At 48.9% G+C, this 22571-nt stretch overlaps 1 protein-coding gene across 2 annotated transcripts in view; it reads right to left on the reverse strand.

Annotated features, from left to right (window-relative positions):
- Positions 1–3116: 3116 nt before the first annotated feature.
- Positions 3117–22571, reverse strand: part of POLR3A (RNA polymerase III subunit A) — a 50554-nt gene continuing 31099 nt past the window's right edge. For both annotated transcript variants that reach the window (XM_019657042.1, XM_019657043.1), the window contains exons 18-31: positions 22040–22158; positions 19375–19512; positions 17491–17661; positions 16462–16575; positions 12109–12195; positions 11936–12018; positions 11265–11435; positions 9708–9801; positions 9435–9527; positions 8193–8357; positions 7516–7680; positions 7139–7270; positions 5924–6056; positions 3117–3931 (exon numbers count right to left, since the gene is read on the reverse strand). In XM_019657042.1, coding sequence (XP_019512587.1) covers positions 3783–3931; positions 5924–6056; positions 7139–7270; positions 7516–7680; positions 8193–8357; positions 9435–9527; positions 9708–9801; positions 11265–11435; positions 11936–12018; positions 12109–12195; positions 16462–16575; positions 17491–17661; positions 19375–19512; positions 22040–22158 — 1814 coding nt within the window. In that variant the 3' untranslated portion in view covers positions 3117–3782. The remainder of the gene's footprint in view (positions 3932–5923; positions 6057–7138; positions 7271–7515; positions 7681–8192; positions 8358–9434; positions 9528–9707; positions 9802–11264; positions 11436–11935; positions 12019–12108; positions 12196–16461; positions 16576–17490; positions 17662–19374; positions 19513–22039; positions 22159–22571) is intronic.

Below are 22571 nucleotides of genomic sequence, written 5' to 3' on the forward strand. Positions count from 1 at the left end.
GTCACCTTATTCTGCTAACAGTATCCTTCCCCCTGAATGAATATCTGGTGCTAACTTGCTTTATGTTTCTATAACTGGAAGGGACCACTCAACTACTCTCAGAACAGAACACTCAAGTACTTTCCAGAACAAAGTCAGCTGCAAGATGACTGGGTTTCTTTATCATTAATACTGATTTTAAAAAACTGGTAATACTTTCAGAAGGTAACAAAATTAGAAAGTCACGATAGAACAGAATGAAAAATAAGTGCCTTCCACCTGGATCCTTCAGTCTTCTGGTTTCTATCCCCAGAAGAGACTATTATCAGTTTCTTAAAACATTCTTTACTAATGATTTAAATGGCAGCCTCTTTTTGAAAGAGAGAAAAAAAAAGTTACGTTCTACCTCATGAGACACCCTGATACATAATAAACCTATATAAATATATCAACATCCGTATCACCTATAAAAAATGTTATTTTGATCTTACAATCCACAACTCTTCAACGGAGATCACGTTCACTTTATGGCCCCAATTAAAATGTTCAAGCCCCCAGCCACAAGGCTGCTCTCCTCAGCCCTTTCCCCTAGCCTTCTCCTCCATGGCAACACCCTGAGATCGACGGGACAGTAGGTGTCCAGGGAAGTCCGATCTGCACGGCTGCAAAGGGCAGCTCCGTCTCAGCGAATCCAGAAGGGTTAGAGGATTGGGTTTTTAGTTGTGAATTCCCAATGTTTTTCAGTAAAACAGTGATAGTCACTGTAATTGCAAACATCCTTAATGAGTGTGTACTGTGTGCCAGACACTGTGCTAGCCCTGGATGTGCGTAATCACATGGGAACCTCACAATGACCCTATGAGTTAGGTACCACTAAATATTCCAATCTTATACATGAGTGAGGCAAACGGAGGTTAAGTCATCAGCTCAAAGTCACCAGATTGAAAGGGGATATTGGGATGTAAATTCCAAATTGGAAGTCTGATCATAGAATCCAGGCTTTTAACCACAAGATGACCCCGACCAGAAGGTAAGCTCCATGCATGCAGGGACCTCCCCAGAGGACCCAGCGTACTGCTGAGCACAGAGCAGAAGCTTAATATACATGGACTTAAATGTCCACTTATTAATACTTCAAGTGTGTTAGGTTTGGGGAGGGGATGGAAGTATCCTTTCCTAGTGACTACAGGCTGGTGTCTCTGATCAGAGCACTCCCTCTAGAATCCAAGCTCAAGGGAAGGAATCCAAGTAAGGGGCTTGGAAGGGCCCTGAAGGGAAGTGTTGGGGCCAGGGGGCCTGCTCTGGCTCAGAGGGACTTCTCTTTGCTCTGATGAGGGCAGATGTGCTGGCCCTAGACTGATGGCCACATTTTTAAAAAAAAGATTTTTATTGGGGAATTGGGGGGATGGGAACAGTGCTGGGGAATTGGGGGAAGGGGAACAGACAAGTTGCTGTCGTTTTGCTCTTCAGTCTAGTTGTGGAGGACGTTGCTTCACTGGCCCAAGTTGGCACCATCATTGCGCTCCTCCTGGGAGAGGCAGCTCAGTTGCCAGCTTCTGGACGGCCGCTCACTGCGGCTGCTGGCTACACACGGTAGCCCATGGCAACCCACTGNTTGCTTCACTGGCCCATGTTGGTATTATCATTGTGCTCTTCCCGGGTGAGGCAGTTGCTCGCCGGCCCCTGGACGGCCGCTCAGGCTGGCTGCCAGCCACTCACGGTAGCTCATGGCAGCCCACTGCAGCAGGGGCTGCAGCCTACGCCATCGCCGGCAACTCACGGCAGCTCAGCTCCAGGTCGAGCTGTTGTTCACCATCTTAGCTGTAGAGGGCGCAGCGTCACTGGCTCTCATGTGGGATCCAAACCGGGGCCCTACTGCTCAGAGCTGGCATCCCAAGCCAACTCTTAACCAACGCGCCACTCGGCCCGCCCTAGAATTTTAAATCTGAGCCTTGGCCAAAAATAACTTGAGTCAAGAATTCCTAATTCAGAATCCCATCGGTACGGGAGAGAAAGCACTCATTCTAACAGACCCAAGGACCATGATTACACTAAGTACCTTAGAAGCCTTGACTCAGAACGTGGGAAATCAACAAGGGAATGTCCAAAGAATGTAAGCAAAAGTCCATAAAATGCCACTTGACTTCCTTAAGCCTCCCCTACTTTTTCTTTTACCACTTCCATCTCTTTAATCATCCAAGCCATCTTCTCGCTCAGTAATAAACTCCCATCTTTACAGCCTGGGCCATTATTCTTTCCAGGGGCTTATACAGTAAGAAGATAGGTTATGCCTTTCGACTTCAAGTGCACAAAGCTGGAAGTTAGGGTCAAAGCCCCACTTTTCACTATCACCTCAGTCCCAACTAGCAGCCTTGGTTTTCCAAGGCCCCACTGAGGAGGAGGAGTCAGAGCACTGGGACTCGGTTCTGGGCAGGGAAGGACAGGCTCCACAAAGTTCTCCAGAGAGAGGGGAGCTGCAGCCATCGCCCTTTCTTCTCCGTGGCCCTGGGCCCATCCTAAGGAGCAAACTCAGTACAAAGAAACCTGTGTTCGGGAGCAAACCCTCTCTGCTCTCTAGGAAACCAGCTACGTTCATCTTTCCTATTGCACAAAACCCCCTCTGAAGCCTTGAAAAACCCACAGTGACCGTGCAGTTACAGCAGAAGCCTGAGCAGGGCGTTAAATGCGTCTTTCTGGGATACCCTGCTGGTTTTCTCCTTAGAGCCTGACATGTGCTTTCTATTGTCACAGTAGATTTGACTCTTCAAGGAGCCTGCTATTGCCAACTGAAGCAGGTCCCCAGCTCCAGTAGACACCCCACCCCTTTCTGGCCCCCTCCCTTCCTGTCTGGGTGGCCCTTTCACCCCTTAGTTGGCCTGTACCCAGGAGGGCCCTCACCCACCACTGCCCCTGAGGCGCTTTTTAGGCCACCACTTCCGCAGCTGCCCTGTGCACTCGCCTCACTCATCACCCCTGTGCACACCGACAGTCCCCACCTCAGCAGGCCCCGAGCGCCAGCAAGCCTTCTACAGGCCACGAAGGATGGGTTTGACTCTTGTCACAAGGCAGAGTGACAAGGCGGGGAGTATCACAACTGTGGGGACTGGAGGTAGATGAAAACAACAGGGTGGCCAGGGTGTCTGTAAAAGGCATTTCAGAGCAGCATGCGACTCACAACAGTCTCAGCTCAATTACAAATCCTAGACGGTCCCATTTGCTTAACCAGTTTTTCCAGTGACACTTCAATGCTGGCTTTCTGGGTTTCTATGGCTTCTTGGTTTCAAAAGTAAAATCTAATAACAAAAACTCCAAAATTTTCAAAGTGAACAAATAAATAATAGTAACAATATTTACACAAGTATGTCACATTGAGAGATTCCAGCATGACTGAAGAACGGAAAAACCAGGACCATGGCTGGCCCTGGGGCTCAGACCTGGCTCCCGGGCAGGTGTGACACACCCTGGGGGCCACTGGGGGACAGGTGAGTGGGACTGAGCGAAGATGCCTGGCTGTGGCCTCCTCCTAAGTCCAGGGCGGTGGGGTGGGCGGGAGGTGCGGAGCTGTCCACGGATTAGGTTTCAAACGACAGACAAAACATAGTTGTCCCGGCCAAGCACTGTGGTGTGGTCAGGGTCACCAGGTGGGCGGCTCCCAAGGACACAGCGGGCCTTCTCTGACTGCTGGCATGGTGGGGACATCAAGGCCTCTGTCCTGGAGAGCACAAGCAGGCAGCAGCTGGTCTCGAGCCCCTTTCTAGACAGGACAAGGAGCCGAGCTCAGGAACGGTTCCCTCTTCCCCGGACTATGTGACGAGGGGGATGTGGAACTCATTTGTGTCGAAGATCAGGGGCCTCCTGGGAGGACTCGGGTCCCTGTTGGCCTTGTGGAGCAGCTTGAAGAGCCCGGTTCCGATGTTCATGGGGATCCCCATGATGATGCATTCAGACACCCCTGAAACCAACCAGAAAGGAGATCAGTGAGCTTCTCACCCGCTGGGTGGGCTGTCAGGACAGAAAGGCTGCTGACTGAGGAGTCAAACTGAGATTTGGGCCCCAGTTCCACTACACAACAACTGGCTGAACTGGGTGGGTCATTTTCCTCCTCGCCCACGACAGGGAGGGAGGTGGCAGTGGGCAGGGCCACAGGAGGGCAGCTGGGCTGCAGCCAAGGTCCCGGGCCCTCCATCCTGCTGGCAGGGGAGGGGTGGTGGGTCTTAGCGCCCTTGTCAAGCAGTCGTGCTGGTACTTTTACCTTGGCATTGACCTTCTCCTGCCCCAATCTCTGCTCCCTTTTCTTTCCTTTCATAGTTTATCTTAAAAAATTACGTAATTTTGCGTTCCCCTCATCTGAAACCTATGCCTTCTGAAAGGAGGAAGAGTTAACCTTAGGAGGAAAAAATAGGCATATACTGACTGGGGCCCCACCTGACTATGAGGTGTGATGAAAAAATTGGGTGATTGTTTAAATTAAAAAAAAAAAATTTATTACAGTAAAAGATACATTGCCATTAATCCCCCTCAAAATACTCCCCTTCGCCTTGATCACACTTATCCCATCGCTGTTGCCACTTTCTGAAGCAGTTCTGGAAGTCCTCTTTCATGAGTGTCTTTAGTTGCACTGTCATGGCTGCCTCAACGTCCTGAATCGATTCAAAATGTTTACCTTTCACGGTCATTTTGACTTTGGAGAAGAGCCAGAAGTCTCATGGTGCCGGATCCGGTGATTTAAGTGGATGAAGACACACCGTAATGTTTTTATTTGACAGAAATTGCCGTACCAGAGGTGATGTGTGACATGGAGCGTTGTCACAACGGAGGATACCAGAAGCGATGTGAGACACGGAGCGTTGTCATGACGGAGGATGAAACCATTTGCCCATTTCTCAGGCTGTTTTCTACGTATATCGTTTCTTAAATGCTCGTCAAGACACTCACAAAGAGGACTTCCAGAACTGTTTCAGAAAGGGACAAGAACAATGGAATAAGTGTGCTCGAAGCGAGGGGGAGTATTTTGAAGGGGACTAATGGCAGTGTGTCTTTTACTGTAATAACTTTATTTTTAAATTTAAACACTCACTGTATTGTTTGACCACACCTCGTATCAAACCTGATTTGGCAAATCCACACGAGTAGGAGGTGAGATAGGGAATGGCCACTAGGAAACAGAGCTCTGGCGGTGAGTGGCGGCCAGGCCTGGCATCCCCGCTTGGGCTGACAAGCGTTGTCTCTGGCAGGCTGCTGGGCTTCCTGTGCCCCAACCCCTCACAAGCTGTCCCCTTGGGCTTGCAGGGTCTTGGCATGAGAAAGGCCAAAGTACAGAGGGACTCCACGCAGGACTCAGGGGAGAGCCGGGCGGGCAGCAGGCACTGTTGTGACAGGTCCTGCTCACATTCCCTCTCCCCAGGCCCGTCAGAAACGCACTGTGTGGTGGGGGGATAAGGCCAGCGCAGGGCGAGACTGCGGTCGGGCTCTTCTCACTTATGAAAGGGTTTAAAAACTACACCTCAAGGGGCTGAGATACCAGCATATAAGGTATTTGGCAAAGCGCTCAATGAACATAAAAGGCATGCTGGCTGCCTTTTCCAGGAGTCAGGACAGCAGGGACACCTGGCGCTGCTCCTCTCCTGCCAGCCTTGGCACCACAGAGGGTGTGAGACTGGCATGGCCGACTGCAACTCCATGCGCTGGAAACTCTTACACGCCCAGGGTTGATCTTTTCTTCTTGGACCAAACTACATGATGTGGGGGGATATGGGATGCTCCAGTCAGGCTTTGGAGATAAAAGATTGGTTCCAATTCCATGATCTGTGACTTTAGTCTCAAAAAAAAAAAAAAATCTCTGCCTACTCAGGTTGCTCACCTCCCAAGAAGCCCTCGCCAGGGTCGAAGATGCAAACGAGCAAGGCCCCTAGATGGGTGATGCCCCTAGAAACACCAAACCTACCGCACACTGAGTCCTTCTGGCCGAAGTAGGCAGCATCAAAGAGGTGGTCAGCAGTCTTCTCGAAGGAGGCCAGCATCAGCACACTCTCCTTCATCTTGGCCAGGCCGAACCGAGTAATGCCCAGGACTTCACCCTGCATCACAGGAGGACATGTCAGACTGGTACCCGTGCCACTGATGAAAGCTCAAAACCAAACACGTCCACTCAACAGAATAAGCAAAAACCAGCCAAGTAGTTGTTCAAGTCACAGCCTCGGGTTTGAAATGGTCCTAACAGCTGCCTGTGTCCACTGAGGCCGTTAGTCACTGACAACAGGGATCCTTCCACTTGCAACCAGGGGCCATTGGAACACAGAATTGAGAACTGAGAACTACAATTAAAAATCTAACTTTCAAAAAAAGAGAGTACTTCTGGAGATGTTTATGATGACTCAAAGAACTCAAAACTCAAAAAGAGTCAATGCAGGGTTAGAGTTAGTACATTGAGGCGCTCTCATTCAAAAAAATATTCAACAACATTAAAAAAGTATACTTATAAAAACTGTGCAACAACATGGAAAATACAACCTTAACCAAAAAGCCAGGATACAAAGGGCCTGCCCCGCTATTACAGAAACATAATACATGTGTTGGAAGGGGAACACTTAAAACGACAGCCTTTGTTATTAAGTGGCGGGGATGGGTCATTTCTCCCACGGAGTTTCTGAACGTTCTGGAATCCAGTGCAGGTCTGAACAGGGAGGGTTATGAAAACCTGTTGTCCTATAGCACTGCTAGAGGGAAGACATTTTTTGGGAAAAGAAAAAAACAAAAAACAAAATAAAACCCAAAAACAAGCCAACCCACCCACTTCAGCCCCTCTAACCCGATCACGTTAACTTAGTCTTTACCTGGAAATGGTTACAGAAGTGTGATGAATGGTTTAATAAGGAATAAACACTTGGGTTTGCCAGAAAATCCCTGGGCTTTTGGCAATGGCTTGCTTTGCTTTTGGATAAAATTTCTCATATGGACAAAAACCGTGTTTCAGCTTATGCCATGAGGTAGTAGCTTTCCTACTGGGGTTTTAGCAGAACACCTAGCTCAACCTCATGCACTGGTTTCTGGGTGATGGCGACGTCTTATTTGCCCTGACTGGTGGTCACCCCAGCCGTGTGTTCTACAAGCACAGCAGCTTCACAGCTTCACTGTCCGGAGGCCGGGCCCCTCCACGCACCTTGTAGGTCATCAGGTCAGACAGCAGCATCACGTGCCTCCTGTCGATGCTCATGCCGTGGTTGCTCATCGTGTACTGGATCTCGTTGATGATCGTCGTCCGCGCAGCTTCTATGCCCAACGTTTTCTCCACCTACAGAGAGCCAGGATGAACGAAAGCAGCCTCTTCCTGGGTGCTTCCCTGCTTTTCTCTACATCCTCCTCCACCTTACGGGCTCCCATCAAGCCCCATGCACCCCCTTTTCTAGAAGTGGGTCTTTAGTGGTGAACCCAGAGCAAACGGCAGGATCCGAGAAGCGGGCCAGGAACCAGCTGAAGGCCTGGACGGGGCACCGAGGGAGACAAGAGGGCTGGAAGGTGGCCTGGTGTGAGCATTACCTCGTATGTGTTATTGGAGGTGGTCCGGGTGCCTTTCACCCCGTGGGTGGCCATGACTGCCCGCAGGTTGTCACCCTCCACCAGGAGCTTGTACTTCTCCTTTCCGCTCTGCTCGTCGATGTGGATGACGGCTCTGGACACCTCTGGGATGCCCTGCACCACCACCTGCACTCAGAGACACGAAGGCTTGAGACGCTACAGTGCCCACGGCGCCCACCAACATGGTGGCTGCAGAAAGCACAGCGGCTGTGACAACTTGGAACGTCATGTCCCAGGCTTGTCACCCGGAGCATCCGTTTTTCAGTGGTGACTATCGGTTACATACCAAACCTAAAAGAGCCTGTGTCCTGTTTTGGGGATTAGGGAGAAAAGCAGAAGTTCAGGGGACTTGCCTCATTCTACCTTCAGTTTTATGAGAACAGAGAGGACTCTAACAGGCCAAGCTGGTATGTCAGAGTGAAGAACGTAAAGACCCTGACTGATCCCTTGAAGACATGTGTGGCATGTGTGGCAAAGAGGTGGAGAAACGGGCTGCCACCCTCAGTCCCAGCAGCACAGAGTCCTTAGGGTTCCCTGACACCTGGATACTCACAGTCGAGGTAAACGCGGTCTCTCCCCTTGACCAATCCCCAGACACTGGGCTGGACGGGGCCATGAAGGGGTGAGTTTTGTCTCACCTTGGGGAGGTCCTCTTTCAGGGACTGCAGAACATAGTACATGGAGCTCTTGCTGCTCTCTCTGGGGGTGACACACACCACAGCCTCGCCATGAACGGCCACATCGCCTGGCTTCACGCGGAGCTTGGACATGCAGATGGAATACCGCACCGTCTCAGAGTTCACCTGCAAGGCAGTGGCATGACTGATGGGCCTGGAGCCTACGACGCCAGTGTTTCCCTGCCTTTTTCCATCACTGCTCCACTAAGAAGCTCTTTCAGTCATTTTTTCCCTAATGTCTCTCCCTACCATGAAATTTTAATACCAGAGATATAGTGTATTTATTTATGTGTTCTATGTATATTTGTGCTTTATTCATAAAGATATACCAAGTTTTTTATCCCCTCTCCCCCAACTCCATTAAAATTGCACGCTCAGTTCATGGCAACCATCACGAACTCTGAGGGAGTCTGGGGAGGCGGGAGGTTGGAGACCGGGGCGATTCAAAAGCATCAGTGAAGCCTCCCCTTTACCGACCTCACCACAAGCGCTGGTGTGCTACCTTCCTCAGTGCTACTTGGCTCTTCAGGTGAAAGAGCCGCAAGGCAGGCTGCCAGGGCCACACTAGAGAACTCCCCACCCTGGAGAACTGGCTGCTCAATCTGGGTCATCTGTCATATGGACAACATATAAACTTGGTACCTAAGAGAATGGACTGTAAGATTAGTATTGATTTCAACTACCTGAGAGAAAGAGGAAGGTGCCAGGAAGTGACTGAGTTTGCATCCCCACCTCTGTCTGTACCTGAGAAATGCTGATAATCTTCCAACTGTCATCTATATGTAAACGCCAATATAATAGGCCAGGTTAACCCACCCATCCAGAACCATTTCCTAAGCTAGCCAGGCACTGTGCTGGGTGCTGGAGGCCACATATGATGCAGCCAGCTCTATGGGTCCTTCCAGACATTGGACAGATGGACAAGGAGACCAATTATTGTAATACTTTGTCACAGTGAATGGGTATTATGGCCTGCAAAAAATTTCAACTGATTTCCTGTGTGTCTTTAGATGGCAATGTAGTGTCAGGGTCAGGTTTAAAAAGAGAGAATGTGAAGGAACAACAGACTGGCACAAGAACAGCAACCAAGAAAGCCTCTGCGGTGCTTTTTGTGTCTTGCTTCACTCTTGCTCTAGTTTATCAGCACCTATCTTGGGACTAACAGAGGATGACTTCCTCAACACATTTATTTACGTGACTCACTTCCAGTCTCAGAAGTCTAATCCGTTCCATGGAGAGCTTGACGAGAATAAAGCAATCATCAGGAAGAAACACTTCTTCAATATACTCTGAAATCTGTAGTGTGGAAAGATCAGAACGTTAGTCACTTAATCCCTTTCCTAAGAGTATCTCTGTTCAGCGTATTTTCAGACAGAGTGTGGGCACACTGACTGATATGCCCACTGCTGCTGGTTTTTATGCTTCCGTGCAACGCTGCCGGTCTAGTTTTCTTGTTACTAAGGGATTTCTGCTTACCTCTCCCAAGAGGGTTTTCTCAATTCTCCCTTTCACGAGGCGGGCGTAATCCGCATCGTCACCCTTGTCCAGCTGCGCCGTGATGATTGGAGTGCTACAAAAAGGAAAAAGTGATTCCAGCACAATGAGGAAGACCGCTGCTTTGTACAATCCGACCATTTAGAATTATGATGTTAAAGCAGCTGCAATTTATTGGGCATTCACTGTGTGTCAGGCACGCTCCTTCACGCATTCTCATTTAGATTTACTATTTTGGGAGCTCACGGCACGCTATCAGTGAATGAAATGGCTTTCAGAGAATTCTCTCTGGCCCAGTGAACCTACTTCCTCTTTGGTCCCGCTGGTGATTTGAGTTCTGTTCCCTGAGTGAATTGGCCCTTCACGCATTACAGCTTTCCCCACCCCTCTCCCCCGCCCCATTATTTCCTCTCCACGACACCTCCAGCTCCTTCAACCACTAGCTATCAGCTTCCATCCACATTGTCCTGGATGGTATCCCCTGAACACTCCTGGAAGAGGTCTGACCAACCCAGAGGAGGCAGGCAGAGCTCCTGACACCCTGGATGCCTATAGATGCTGTTCTAGAACCAAGCACAGCTTTCTTTCACTTAATGCTATTTGTTATTCTGTTAGAGTCAGATTATAGGAGAATCATCGTTTTGTTATTCAATGCACTGTGATGTATTCCATTTTTCTTTTAAAGATTTTATTGGGGAATTGGGGGAGGAGAACAGTGTTGGGGAATCGGGGAAGGGGAACAGACAAGTTGCTGTCCTTTTGTTCAGTCTAGTTGTGGAGGATGTCGCTTCACTGGCCCATGTTATTACCATTGCACTCTTCCCGGGTGAGGCAATCTGTCACCAGCCCCTGAACGGCCGCTCACGGCAGCTCATGTCACTGCTGGCAGTGCACGCTGGCTGCCAGCTACTCATGGTAGCTCACGGCAGCCCACTGCAGCCTATGCAGTCGCCGGCGACTCACGGCAGCCCAGCTCCAGGTTGAGCTGTCGTTCACCATTTTAGCCGTAGAGGGCGCAGCATCAATGGCCCTCATGTGCCATCTGAACCACGGCCCTGCTGCTCAGAGCTGGTGCTCCCAAGCCAACTCTTAATCAACGCGCCACACGGCCGGCCCTGCAATGTATTTCTCTACCTTTTCTAGTCTCAGATACCTACAAATTCTATCATGAAATCATGCGAGAGTCATAGAATGCAGCCACAGCTCAAGTGGCAGACACATCAGCCAGGCCTAGTTAGGCAGGAATATGGCATCAAAAGTTTGAAATCCACAGTGACACATTACTACAATTTTTCCAGTCGTTTTTTGTATCTCTCTTTCATGTGAACTGTGGCCATAAGGAACTGCTTTTTCCATTTTGACTATCCAGTTTCAACTTATTTTTTCCTGAGTGGGTTTTTTAAAAACTAAAATACGATGAACACAAGCATGCCACTGAAGTTTGAGATACCGCCCACCTGAGTACCACACGTGACAAGAGAATCACTGTTTCTCAAGAAACATGACAGGCAGATGGGAACAGAAACAAGGGCAGGGCACCTGATGGCCTTGGAAGCGTTGATGATCTCTTTGATCCGGGGCACGCCCAGGGTGATGTTCATGGAGGCCACGCCTGCAAAGTGGAAGGTCTTCAGGGTCATCTGGGTGCCTGGTTCGCCAATGCTCTGGGCACAGAGCGCACCTACCGCAGAGCCTGGCTCCATCTGTGCCCTAGAAGGCAAGGTACAGCAAACTGCTGGGGAGAGGCTTCTGGTTATCCCCTTTCAACCGAAAAAAAGGCAGATGCCATTCGGGTCAGGAAGGAGCTGGCGACGAGCCAGGCTGTGCTTGTGACAGGCATCCAGGACTGCAAGTGGACACTGAGTGGCTACTTGTGGTCAGTGCGCGATGGCTGGGCCCAAACACCTACTCCCTGGGGAAGACGCAAGAGCTCTGCTAACAGATGGGCCTGGAGGCAAAGCAGCTCGTGCCCACCAAACATACTCGTAGCTTTTCTGGGGGAGGGGGCGCTTGGAACATCTTTGCAGTTATTTCCACATCTTGGTGACTCCAGTTTATCTACCCACTGGAATCCCTAGATAAGAGGTGACAGAACCTGCTCAACTGCTGGCAGTCACCCTGGTGCTAGTGCGGATTTTGTTTCCATGGGGAAACAGGATATGAGAGGCCCATGTGACTGCTCGGCCTTCTACGACTATCAGCATCCCTACCTCATGTACTTGTCCCTACAGGTCTCCAGAAACTTCTCTATTTGGGTGGGGGTGATCCGGTCCAACTGGTACAGCACACGGGGCTGGAAGAACAAAACCCAGTGCAGAGTTAGGGCCGGAAGCACCTGAAAATTCCTTAGTGTCCTTCCCAGCCCATCGGGAAAGGCGGTTACCTCAGTTGTGCCGTTATCGTTGATGCCATATTTATCTCTGGTTTTCTTGATCTTCTCAGAAATCCCCTTAATGAATTTTTTTATTTCCTGAAAGGTTACACAGCAAACATCAGTTGCACATTTCTCAGTAATTTGGATGATGTGATGTGTTTTATAAACTTCAATAATAAAGCAAGCCCATCCCATTTTAGTGATAGCTAAATATGTAATATAAGGGACACAATATAGATACAGGTTCTATAACAAAATGTTTTTCTAAGGAATACACCATCCATACCCTGGCCACATCACTCACTGGTTTGGGTGTTTCTAAGGCCTTTTTACTCCAATGATGACTCAGCCGTGGCTCGCACCAGCCACTCTCCTGGTCCCGCTATGGGGCCCTTCACAGCACATGGGAGTGACACCAGGATAAGCCTTTACCTGCCGTTTCTCTTCTGCGCTCCTGGTGCACCATGCTGCTTACATTCACACAGCTCAGGACAGAGAGAAGTGCACCATATCTACTTTTAGTGTCTAGACTGATTCATTTTTAAGAATTTCTTCTGAAGTCATTATGATCCCGTTAAATACTTACAAGCTATAGCACAGCTTCATAGACATATATACATTTCAAACATCTGCTTTGAGCTCGCCTTCAGTTCAAAGGAAATACTCCCGAGCCCAGCTTCTCTCTCTCCGCGACTCTCACCTCTGCTTCACTCCCCCCGTCTCATGCTCCCTTCCCATATACAATTAGGACTTTGGAAGATTCCTGGAAACCACTGTCAAAGTGAGAAATGAAACACCAGTACATTTGCTATTTATTTAAGAACAGCACTCTAAGCCCCAGGATGGCAACAAAATGGAGCAAGGAAAGTGAAAAGTACATCATGTGGAGGGTCCACAGGGCAGGGCTACAGATTACAGACCTGACTCGAAGTTTTCTAGCAACCACTCAAAGGGGAAAACCCGTCCGTTTTACAATTGATCAAGTGTCTATGAAATAAACCCAGCCTCGTGCTGACTCCTAGAACCAGGATCTGCCAGCACCTCCTCTTGGGGAATGCTTACAGAGGGGGTGTGATGTGCCTTAATGAGCTACACATATCCACGTTCTGCTCCCAGAGGGTCACACATCAAGCCTGTGGGACTGCCTCTAGAGCACCTCTCAGGTGAGTGATGGCACACATCATGCAGTAGCAGGTCCTTCAGAGGTCCCTGTAAGGCAGTCCTGGGGACAGCAATGGGGTTCTGATCCAGGGCCATTTTTGAGAATATGAGGAGAGTGGACAGATTGTAGTTCCTCCTCAGCAGCCCTCTGGGAAATATAATTTCCCAGAGTGATTTTGGATAAATCATAGTGACAGTAAGCATGAATGGTACTCTGGCCAACTGCAGGCATCTAGCTGCCCTGTGTGGCCGGCTGAGGACAGGTCACACACACACACAGACAGACCAGTGAGCTGGCCCGAGGTGGGGATGCATCTCGTGGTGACTGCAAAACCTCATGAGGTCTTGTTTCTCCATTCTAAGGTTGGCTGAGGGGCCCCCAAGGAGAAAACCAGCATGCCCTGCCCCAAGTCTACTGTCACATAGCTGAAAACACCTGAAGTCTAAAACAAATGTTTTAAAAAGCAGACTGAATCAGAAGCCCACTTCTGCAAAAATAAGCCCTACAAGGTACCTATAGAGAGCTTAATACCTAACTAACCCAGTTCTATCCTACCTAACCTTGCAGAAGTAAATTTCTTTAGCCTCCCATAGACTACCTAGCAATTTCTAGTTACTACCTTTTCTGAAAGTGAAAGACCATGGCTCATGGGCCGTTCCCAGTCAGCTGCTGCCTGGCTCAGTGAGACCTCTCTAAAGTCTCATTAGCCCCATCATCCAAGCATAAGGCACTGAGGGACTGACGGAGGTCAGGGGCTTGGCCAAGGCGAAAGGCCTCTCCACGAAGTCAGATCTTTCTCCAAAGTCTGCTCTTGGGGCAGGGGTTTCTGCAATGTCGCCTCTGCCAACTAGGAGTTTCTGTTTGTCTCTTAGGAGCCCAGGTGACCGCTACCTGGTGGTGGTGGTGGTGATGTGAAGGGGTTGTCCATCACACCCTGGCTATCCCTTGTTCATGAACATGGCTTTCTCCTGACTACCCTTGTTGGCCAATTCGCCTTCTCAGTGAGGAAGTGTGACGATACCCAGAGGGTTCCTGTGCCACTCAGCCATTGTTCTATACAGAGAGGACTTTTATTCATCTGCAAGAACTTGAAAATTCTCAAGAGACTCTTTTTAAAGAGAAAATCTCCAGGCTTACTTACTAATTATGAGTCTGAGATGCATTTTCAGGTGCAGTCAGCTACTGCAAACCAGAGGGGGAAACCAGAGCTGGGGAGGGCAGTGGAGCAACCTCCCTGGCGTGACTCTGCCCAACAGTGGGAATCCTCAAACGCATTAATACCGCTGCCACTTCATTTTTCTTCTATATCATGCCGTGTAAAGAGCCTCTTTCACATTGGTAATTTCCTCCCCCGGCCTACTTGTCAAGCTGTCGTTGTGTCCTGAAAACCCTCTTGGCTCAGACGCTGCCATTCGATCACCAGGTGTTCAAGGCTGCCCTACCTGTTGGCGCAGGGAAACCGGAACGAGCCTAAGGCTGAGCAGACCCAGGGGATTTTCATCTGTGAGGAACTTTGCACACAGAGAAGTAGAGAGCACACACTTAAAACCATTCCTCAGCTTAAGCACGGGAAACGAGATCTTTCAGCTGCCACCCACGGGGACCCGCCTTCCAGTGGCTTTGCTGAAAGGAATGACTTTCCTTACACAAAAGTTAGATATTCTGGAGGTTGGGGGGGAAAAAATAGCTCATTTTGCAGAAATGAAAACTGAAATAAGCTAGTACTAAAAACTCAGCTGAATCAATCCATGCATACTACAGGGAACTCACAACACGAACACGGCAATTGGCAGGCAATTAATCACACGATTCAACAGCAGTTAAATTCTCACACTCACTCCACAGTGCATCTGTGAGCACAGACATTGGCCTCTGGCTGGGCCAGGGCTCAACGCCACCCAGGAGCTGCCTCAGCTGCCTCCGCTCTGGCTCAGGCCAGGGCCAAAGAACATTTCAGGGGCTCAGGTGAATCTGTCAGTACAGTGGAGTTTGGACCCTCTTGGCAAACCTGAGTTCATCAGCTTGTCAGCCACTGAAGGGCAAGGACACATTCAGTCACCTTTGTGTGCCCGGGATCTGCACGGCATGTGACACGGCGGCAGATGAACCGGTGCCCACCGAATAAATAAACAGTGCCGGCCAGTGGGCCACCCATGAACGCTTGTCAAAGGCAAGAAAGGAACCAGGCCAAAGTGATGACCAGGGAAGCTGGGTCTGCCAGCACTGGGACGGAGACCTGCTGTCCCCAGTGCTGGCAGACAGCTGGAGTGCTGCCAGGGTCTGCTCCTCTACGCCCGGCACTCACAGCATGCGAAGAAGATTACCTCGTTGTATTTCTCATAGCCTGTCTCAGTTAGGGTCTTCAAGGATAAAGAGACATAAATAAGTAAATATAGTTATGTGGAAAAACAAAATTACAATTCTAATTTGTTTAAAAAAAAAAAAAAAGGAAAATCTGTGGAAAAGAGTCAAAACAAAGGCACTCAGCCTAGCTACACTCTTGATGTTAAACATATTCAAGTCTGGAAGAGTCTCTTTTTCACCTTTCACACCTCCACATATGAAAGAGCTCCCTCAATTAAAAGCGTCCCTAAAGTTTGACTCTGCGCTTTTTACTTTTGATATACTGAGAGGGACACAGTCCTGAGGATTTTGTGCTGCATCTGAATTACCAATCAGTACACAAAGGAAACCATTTACTGATTTCCACATCCCTTTGCTTTTGATCAAACCATGGTTCTACACAGAAAGGAGCTGCTCGAGTGGGTCAGTGAAATTAATAAAACAAAAGCGAACAAACTAAAAAACCTTAAGAGGATATCAAGGTAACAGCTCCCTGGAAGAAAAAGGAAGGCTGACCCCATGGATTTCTGGCCCGCACATGGTAAGGAAGAGCAGTTTAAAATAGGTGGTATTAAAACAATGTCACTACTGATACAGATTAGATTACTGGGGTTCAGGAGGACGGGGAAAGAGCTGGTCCACAAGGTGACTGCAGTGCTCACAGGGACAGGGCTTCAGAATCTGTTCTCTAGCTAACGCAGTCCTCTTCTAATAGGGAAACACTTGTGTGAAAGGCAGAAACTAAGAGAGCTATGAGGTAAGTTCACTTCAGTTGGCTGGTAAAAATTCACCAGCCAGCGCCTGGCCAACAACATTTGGGTGACTGCCGCCTGGGGCCACCAGCCTGCGGCGCGTACCTGCAGGAAGCTGTCCTGGCAGCAGAGGAACTCGTTCTTCTTCATGATCGACTCCGCGGACAGCATCAGCTCGTTCTTACTGAGGGCCGGCTCGCTCCGACACGGGAACACTGCCTCAAGTGTGAAAAGGAAACAGCATGATGTGCAGGGAGGACGGGGGCGGGGGGGGGGGGCAGGATTAAATGAAAGGATTTGTAAGACACCAACGGCCTTGCACAGAGTGAGCTTTCAGCAACCTGTGGTGTTTTTTCCCCTTCAAATCAAATTTTACACTGCCTTGAATCTGAAGGTGAAAACGGGTAAACTGATGCTGCACTTTACACAAAGATTTTGGAGCTATTCAGTGGGTATTGTTTTGTTACTCCCCAATTTTCACCTCACACCAGATTTGCATTAAAAATACAAACTGTTGTTTTAAAAAACCCCAATCATTTCAAGAGTGAAAACACTCTTGCACCCCCAAGCTCTTGGGATTTCCCCAGTTTTATGGGGTCAGTATCATGCTAACATACAGGCAGACCACCAGGTACCTGAGCTATCCTCCACTGATGGTTTGCCTCTGCTATAAACAATGCTGGAAAAACACTCCTGGTACATTTAGATCATTTCTGTAGGGCCAATTCCTGTAAGGAGAACTGTTGGCTCAAAAGGCAGCCACATTTAAATTCATACCAGTATTAACAAACCACCTTCCAAAAAGGTTGTTCTAAATGACACCCCCAGTTAAACTATGTGAATGTGTCTCAATACCCATGACTTACACCACTGGCCTCTATTACACTTGACAGAGAAACCAAAGCCCTCTTCTACTGGCATTCGATTACTGCCAACACTAGACTTTGAAATTGAGAACATATTCTGCCTTCAATATTTGGGAAAATTATGCAGAGTAACACACAAAGGAAAACACTAACCCAGTGGTTGTTACATATGACTGAGCATTAACTGTGTGTGCCATTCCAAAGAGTACCTCCATTCTGAAAACGTTCTCGAAAACACTCTGACCCCAGATAGAACACTAAATCTTACTTTGATGTTGTCCAGAACCCTTTTAAACTCCAAGGGTTCATCTTTTCCCTCCATAGCTGCAGGGTCTAGGCCATCTCCCCCGTAAATGAACTGGATAATGTCGCCCGTAGAGCTTCGCACTGTCAAATCATACTGTGAGCAAAGGTCTTCCAGGGACTTTACAAGCCTTCTCTATGGGGAGAGAAAGAGAGGAAGCAAAGCTCAGCTGCTCTGAGGAGAACAGTCACGTGTGCAGAGGATGATATTTGCAACTCTAAGTTTCAAGGTTACTAGTACTGCAATCACACAAAAACATTTTATTAGAAATCCCTGAAAAAGATCCCCCTGGCGCCAAGAACAAGCCCAAGGGCGCCTCACTAGCCTACCTAGTGGGACTTAGAATGCGCTCCCCCCTCCAGCACTTTAGTGTGTTTTAGAATACAAGCAATTTAAGCCCCATCACCCCCAAAGGACTATGCAAACACTGTTTTCCTAGCCTGCTTTGCCGTCCCTCGTTCTCCCTGAGGTATAAAATAATGCAACAGCTTTGCATTTCTAAACACAACTTAATCTAGGACCCCTGTGGACTTCAAAATGAATTACAGAGGATCAGGTGCAGACCCTCTTCTGGGGCAGAGGGGAGAAGAGAGAACAGGGGCAGCATTGTATGTGAACCAGCGGGCAGCTTAGGGAAACTTGCTTAGGGAAAACCTTCTCCCAGCAGAACATACTCCAGCCACCAAGGTGATGGTGGCTCCGTGAATGAAATCTTCCCCAAGGCAGCTTCCAAACAAAAATCCCTTATGCCAGAACGAATTTGTTCTAGGTTAACACACTGCTCTGGGAAAGTCATACTCTCTACTCCAAAAAGGTAAAGACAAAAAACAAAGTCAAAAGACACTCTGGCAAGAGTAGTAAAAGCATTTCAGTCTGTTAGGTTTTTGACAAAAGCAGCACACTCCAAAACTTAAGGGCAATTTCCCATCAAAAGATGATTAATGACACACAAGGTACAGAAGAGGTCATGGAAATAGGCGTCTACCGACTCAAGTCCATTTTCACCCTCATCAACCTTGTTTGTTCTAGCCCGCTCATTCACATCTATCCAGATCAATCCTGGTTTCCCAGCTTGCAAAGGGCCATGCTTCTCAAACTGGGATCCACAATGGGGAGAAAGGGGACACAGAGCCACAGTAAGTTCATGGCCTAGCAACTTGGGAGTGTTAATTTTATCTGGTGTTGGAAGTAGATAAAAACATTGAAATTAAAAAATAAGTAGATTATAGAGTACACAGAGTAGAAGTGAAAATTAAACTGCAAAGACAATCCTTTGCTTGTGGTCTTGTGGAATGAGTTCACTCCTCTGTCATTTGGGGTCCCTTGGACAGAACAGGAAACCCTCTAGTGTAGCCCTGTCCACCTGCACCTATGATCCTAGAACTGGACATACTGGAGAAAGGGCCAACCCCCCAAAGCCTTCCTGTGGGCACTGGAATAGGTTCTTGGAGCCAATTAGAATGATACCAAAAACGAGTTACATAAATAGTTGCACAATGAGAAGCAGAGTTCTCTCAATCATCAGGAGGTGTGTCTTGTCATTCCCCCTTGTCATGTATTAGGAAACAGAGGCTTGGTGCATCCCAGGATGCATCTCCAGCCCACGTTCTCCTCTCAGATGCTTGGTATGTGTGGCTCTGGCCTGGGCTTCACCATTCGAGGTACACAGGATTTAAACATTAACTTTATCCTTTCTTGTTTATTTCTAGGGCACTTACGTTTCTTAATTTTTCCTTTTAAATATCAGGACTGGATAAATTATAGCTCAAACTATGTAAACACTGAGCAGTCAAAAGCCACGAGCCCTTCCCCACTCCGCTGCTAATGGCCTACACTGCGTCAGGTTACCTGCATGTATCCTGTTTCAGCTGTCTTTACGGCTGTGTCGACTAGACCTTCCCGGCCAGCCATTGTGTGGAAGAAAAACTCCGTTGGTGTCAAGCCGGAATAAAAGCTATTAGCCACAAAGCCTTTGGCAGCTGGGAGCTAAAAAGAGGTCGGAAAAAAAGAAAAATCAAACTAACAAAAACAAAGCTCAAGGTCCACAATTCCAAAACCCATTCAAATCAGAAAATGCCCCACCTTTAGGTATAAATACTGGGCCAATGCACTCTCATGAAGTGGCAGGCTTTATATGCCGTTTCCTAGAGGAGAGATAATCTGGCACACCCATCCTTACCAGAGACGAGGAGGGTGAGGTCCCAGCCAGGGCTGGTGCTGGTGCCAGTGGCAGGCAAGTGGCTCAGGAGAGGGAAACCAAAGCCTGAGCTGCCATCCATCCATAGAGCAGGCAAGCAGTCAAGGACCTAAAGGGCACCTGCTGATGGAAGCATCCTGCCCTGCCGGTTCCCTAGGAAAAAACCCCCTTAAAGACATCCTTCCTGCGGGCCAGGCCTGCCCACCTCCAAAACATAACCGTGTGCTTCTAATGTTTATGGGGTTTCATTTTGGGATGTTGGAAATGTTCTAAAATTAGATTATGGTAATGATCACACAACTCTGTCAATATACTAAGTCACTGAACTGCACACTTTATTTTTTTTTAAAGATTTTTATTGGGGAATTGGGATGAGAACATGCTGGGGAATTTGGGGAAGGGGAACAGACAAGTTGCTGTCCTTTTGTTCTTCAGTCTAGCTGTGGAGGACGCTGGTTCAATGGCCCAAGTTGGCACCATCATTACGCTCTTCCCAGGTGAGGCAGACCAGTCGCTGGCTTCTGGACGGCCGCTCACGCTGGCTGCTGGCTACATACGGTAGCCCATGGCAACCCACTGCCATAGGGGCTGCAGCCCATGCCGTCGCCGGTGACTCACGACAGCCCAGCTCCAGGTTGAGCTGTTGTTCAGCATCTTAGTTGTGGAGGGCAGTGTCACTGGCCCTCACATGTGGGATCCGAACCGGGGCCCTCTGGCGTCCCAAGCCAGTTCTTAACCATCGCGCCACTTGGCCGGCCCCTGAACTGTACACTTTAAATGGGTGATTATGATATGCAGAATGTATTTCAATAACACTATAAATAAAACACATACAGGGCCAGCCGAGTGGCGCGTTGGTTAAGAGCTGGCTTGGGACCCCAGCTCTGAGCAGCAGGGCCCTGGTTTGGATCCCACATGGGGGCCAGTGGCACTGCCCTCTACAGCTAAGATGCTGAAAAACAGCTCAACCTGGAGCTGGGCTGCTGTGAGTAGCCGGCGACAGCACAGGCTGCAGCCCCTGCGGCAGTGGGCTGCCATAAGCTACCGTGTGTGGCTAGCAGCCAGCGTGAGTGGCCGGCAGCCGGCGTGAGCTGCCAAGAGCCGCCGTGAGCGTCCATCCAGAGATCGGCGACAGATCTGCCTCACCCGGGAAGAGCACAATGATCACAATGCCAACATGGGCCAGTGAAGCAACAACGTCCTCCACAACTAGAATGAAGAACAAAACGACAGCAACTTGTCTGTTCCCCTTCCCCCGATTCCTCAATAAAATCTTAAAAAAAAAAAAACAGCACATACATGTATAAAACACCAAGTGAAATGGTGAAATGGCCTTTGATCCGGATAGCTCTATGTTTCTGTGAGCACAATCTAGACGCACAGGCCAACCTCCAGCTTCCCTATTCGTTTAAGGGGCAGCTGGTACACTCACAGGCATTTCTAGGCGAGCACAGCTATCTCACAGGCTCAGGGTCGGGGACGTCTGGACGGCCCTGGCCTCTCCTCTCAATGGTCAGGCTGCTTTAGAACTCTGAGCCTGACAAGTACAGGCAGGTGCCATTCCAGGGACCATTTATCTGCCTGACCTCTAATGATCTCTGGTCTTGGGCAGACGACCTGAGTTGTTCCGGCCTGAGGGCTGCCTGCTGCAGAAACTATCCACATATTCTCAGTACAGCAGTCCTGTCTCCCCAGGAGGGGCCAGGCAGAAAACCTGCAGTTCACGGGGGCAGGAGCAGCTGGGGCACCTGTGCTGTAATGGGAGTAACAGCCGACTCTAAACCCAGAATGTGCTGAATGACCAAATCTGCTCTAAGTTCCTGAACTACAGATTTAATAGTCGTCTGCCCCTGAATTCCAAACCCCAGCACAGGTTTCTCTCCTCTCTCTCTGCTTACACCAGTGCCCAAACCACAAGGGCCAGTGGAACTCAGAAGTCATTTAAAAGCTGAGTTTGGGAATTCCAGAGAGACCCTAGAATTTCCTGGTCGCTTCAGTGTGGTTCATACTATCACTATCTTCTATACATAAGGTAAGTGTACGTTTTCATTACTTAAGCTAAGTTGGATGGGAACTTGATATCCTCCTTTCAAAGAAAACATACAAGAGGGCACCGGTCCAAGTTTTATAGATCTGGGTGGAACAAGGCTCCTCCTACAGGACTCACTTGGGGTTGAAGAGGAAATAATAGCCCTGAGCACCCGCCCTTCTATGCCACCTCCAGGAGTCGCTCGGTTGGCAGCCACAGAGCTTTAGTTACTCTCTTCTGCACTGACGGTTGTCCTTCAAAGTTCTGCCTGATCCACTACTGCTTACCTTTGAGTGTTTGTCAAAATGAGGCAAGGACCTGTTTTCAAAGCCATCTGGCACTCGGGAGCCACTGATGGCTTGCTGTCCCACGCAGGCAATCATCTGTGATATGTTAATGAAGGAACCTGGGGAAGGTCAAGAACATAATATTCATTTACTGACATAAAATTAACTGAAGTGCAAGCAGATCTGTGGGATAAAACGGGAACACAATTCAGCACAGCCCCTATCCTGAACAAGTCCATAGTGTAGGGCCTGTAGGACCGAGCTGGACCTCTGCAGGGCAGAGCTGTCAGTAACACAGGGAAGGCAGCGTGAGGGCTGGAGGTGCTTGGAGCGAGCGTGCACTTCAGGGATGGAGGAGAGGCCTCCAGGTGGGTCTCCCAGAGACAGCAGCAGTCAGGCTGGGCTGTTGGAGAACATCATGGTTTAGACATAAAAGGGGGGCTAGGGATTCCAAAGTGGGTGCAAGAGTAGAAATCAAAGACACAGGAATGGGAAAGTGTGGGGTACATACCAGCAGCATGAAGTAGGAGAA

The sequence above is a fragment of the Hipposideros armiger genome, unplaced genomic scaffold (assembly GCF_001890085.2).
Source record: "Hipposideros armiger isolate ML-2016 unplaced genomic scaffold, ASM189008v1 scaffold_272, whole genome shotgun sequence".
NCBI classification, from domain to species: Eukaryota; Metazoa; Chordata; class Mammalia; order Chiroptera; family Hipposideridae; genus Hipposideros; species Hipposideros armiger.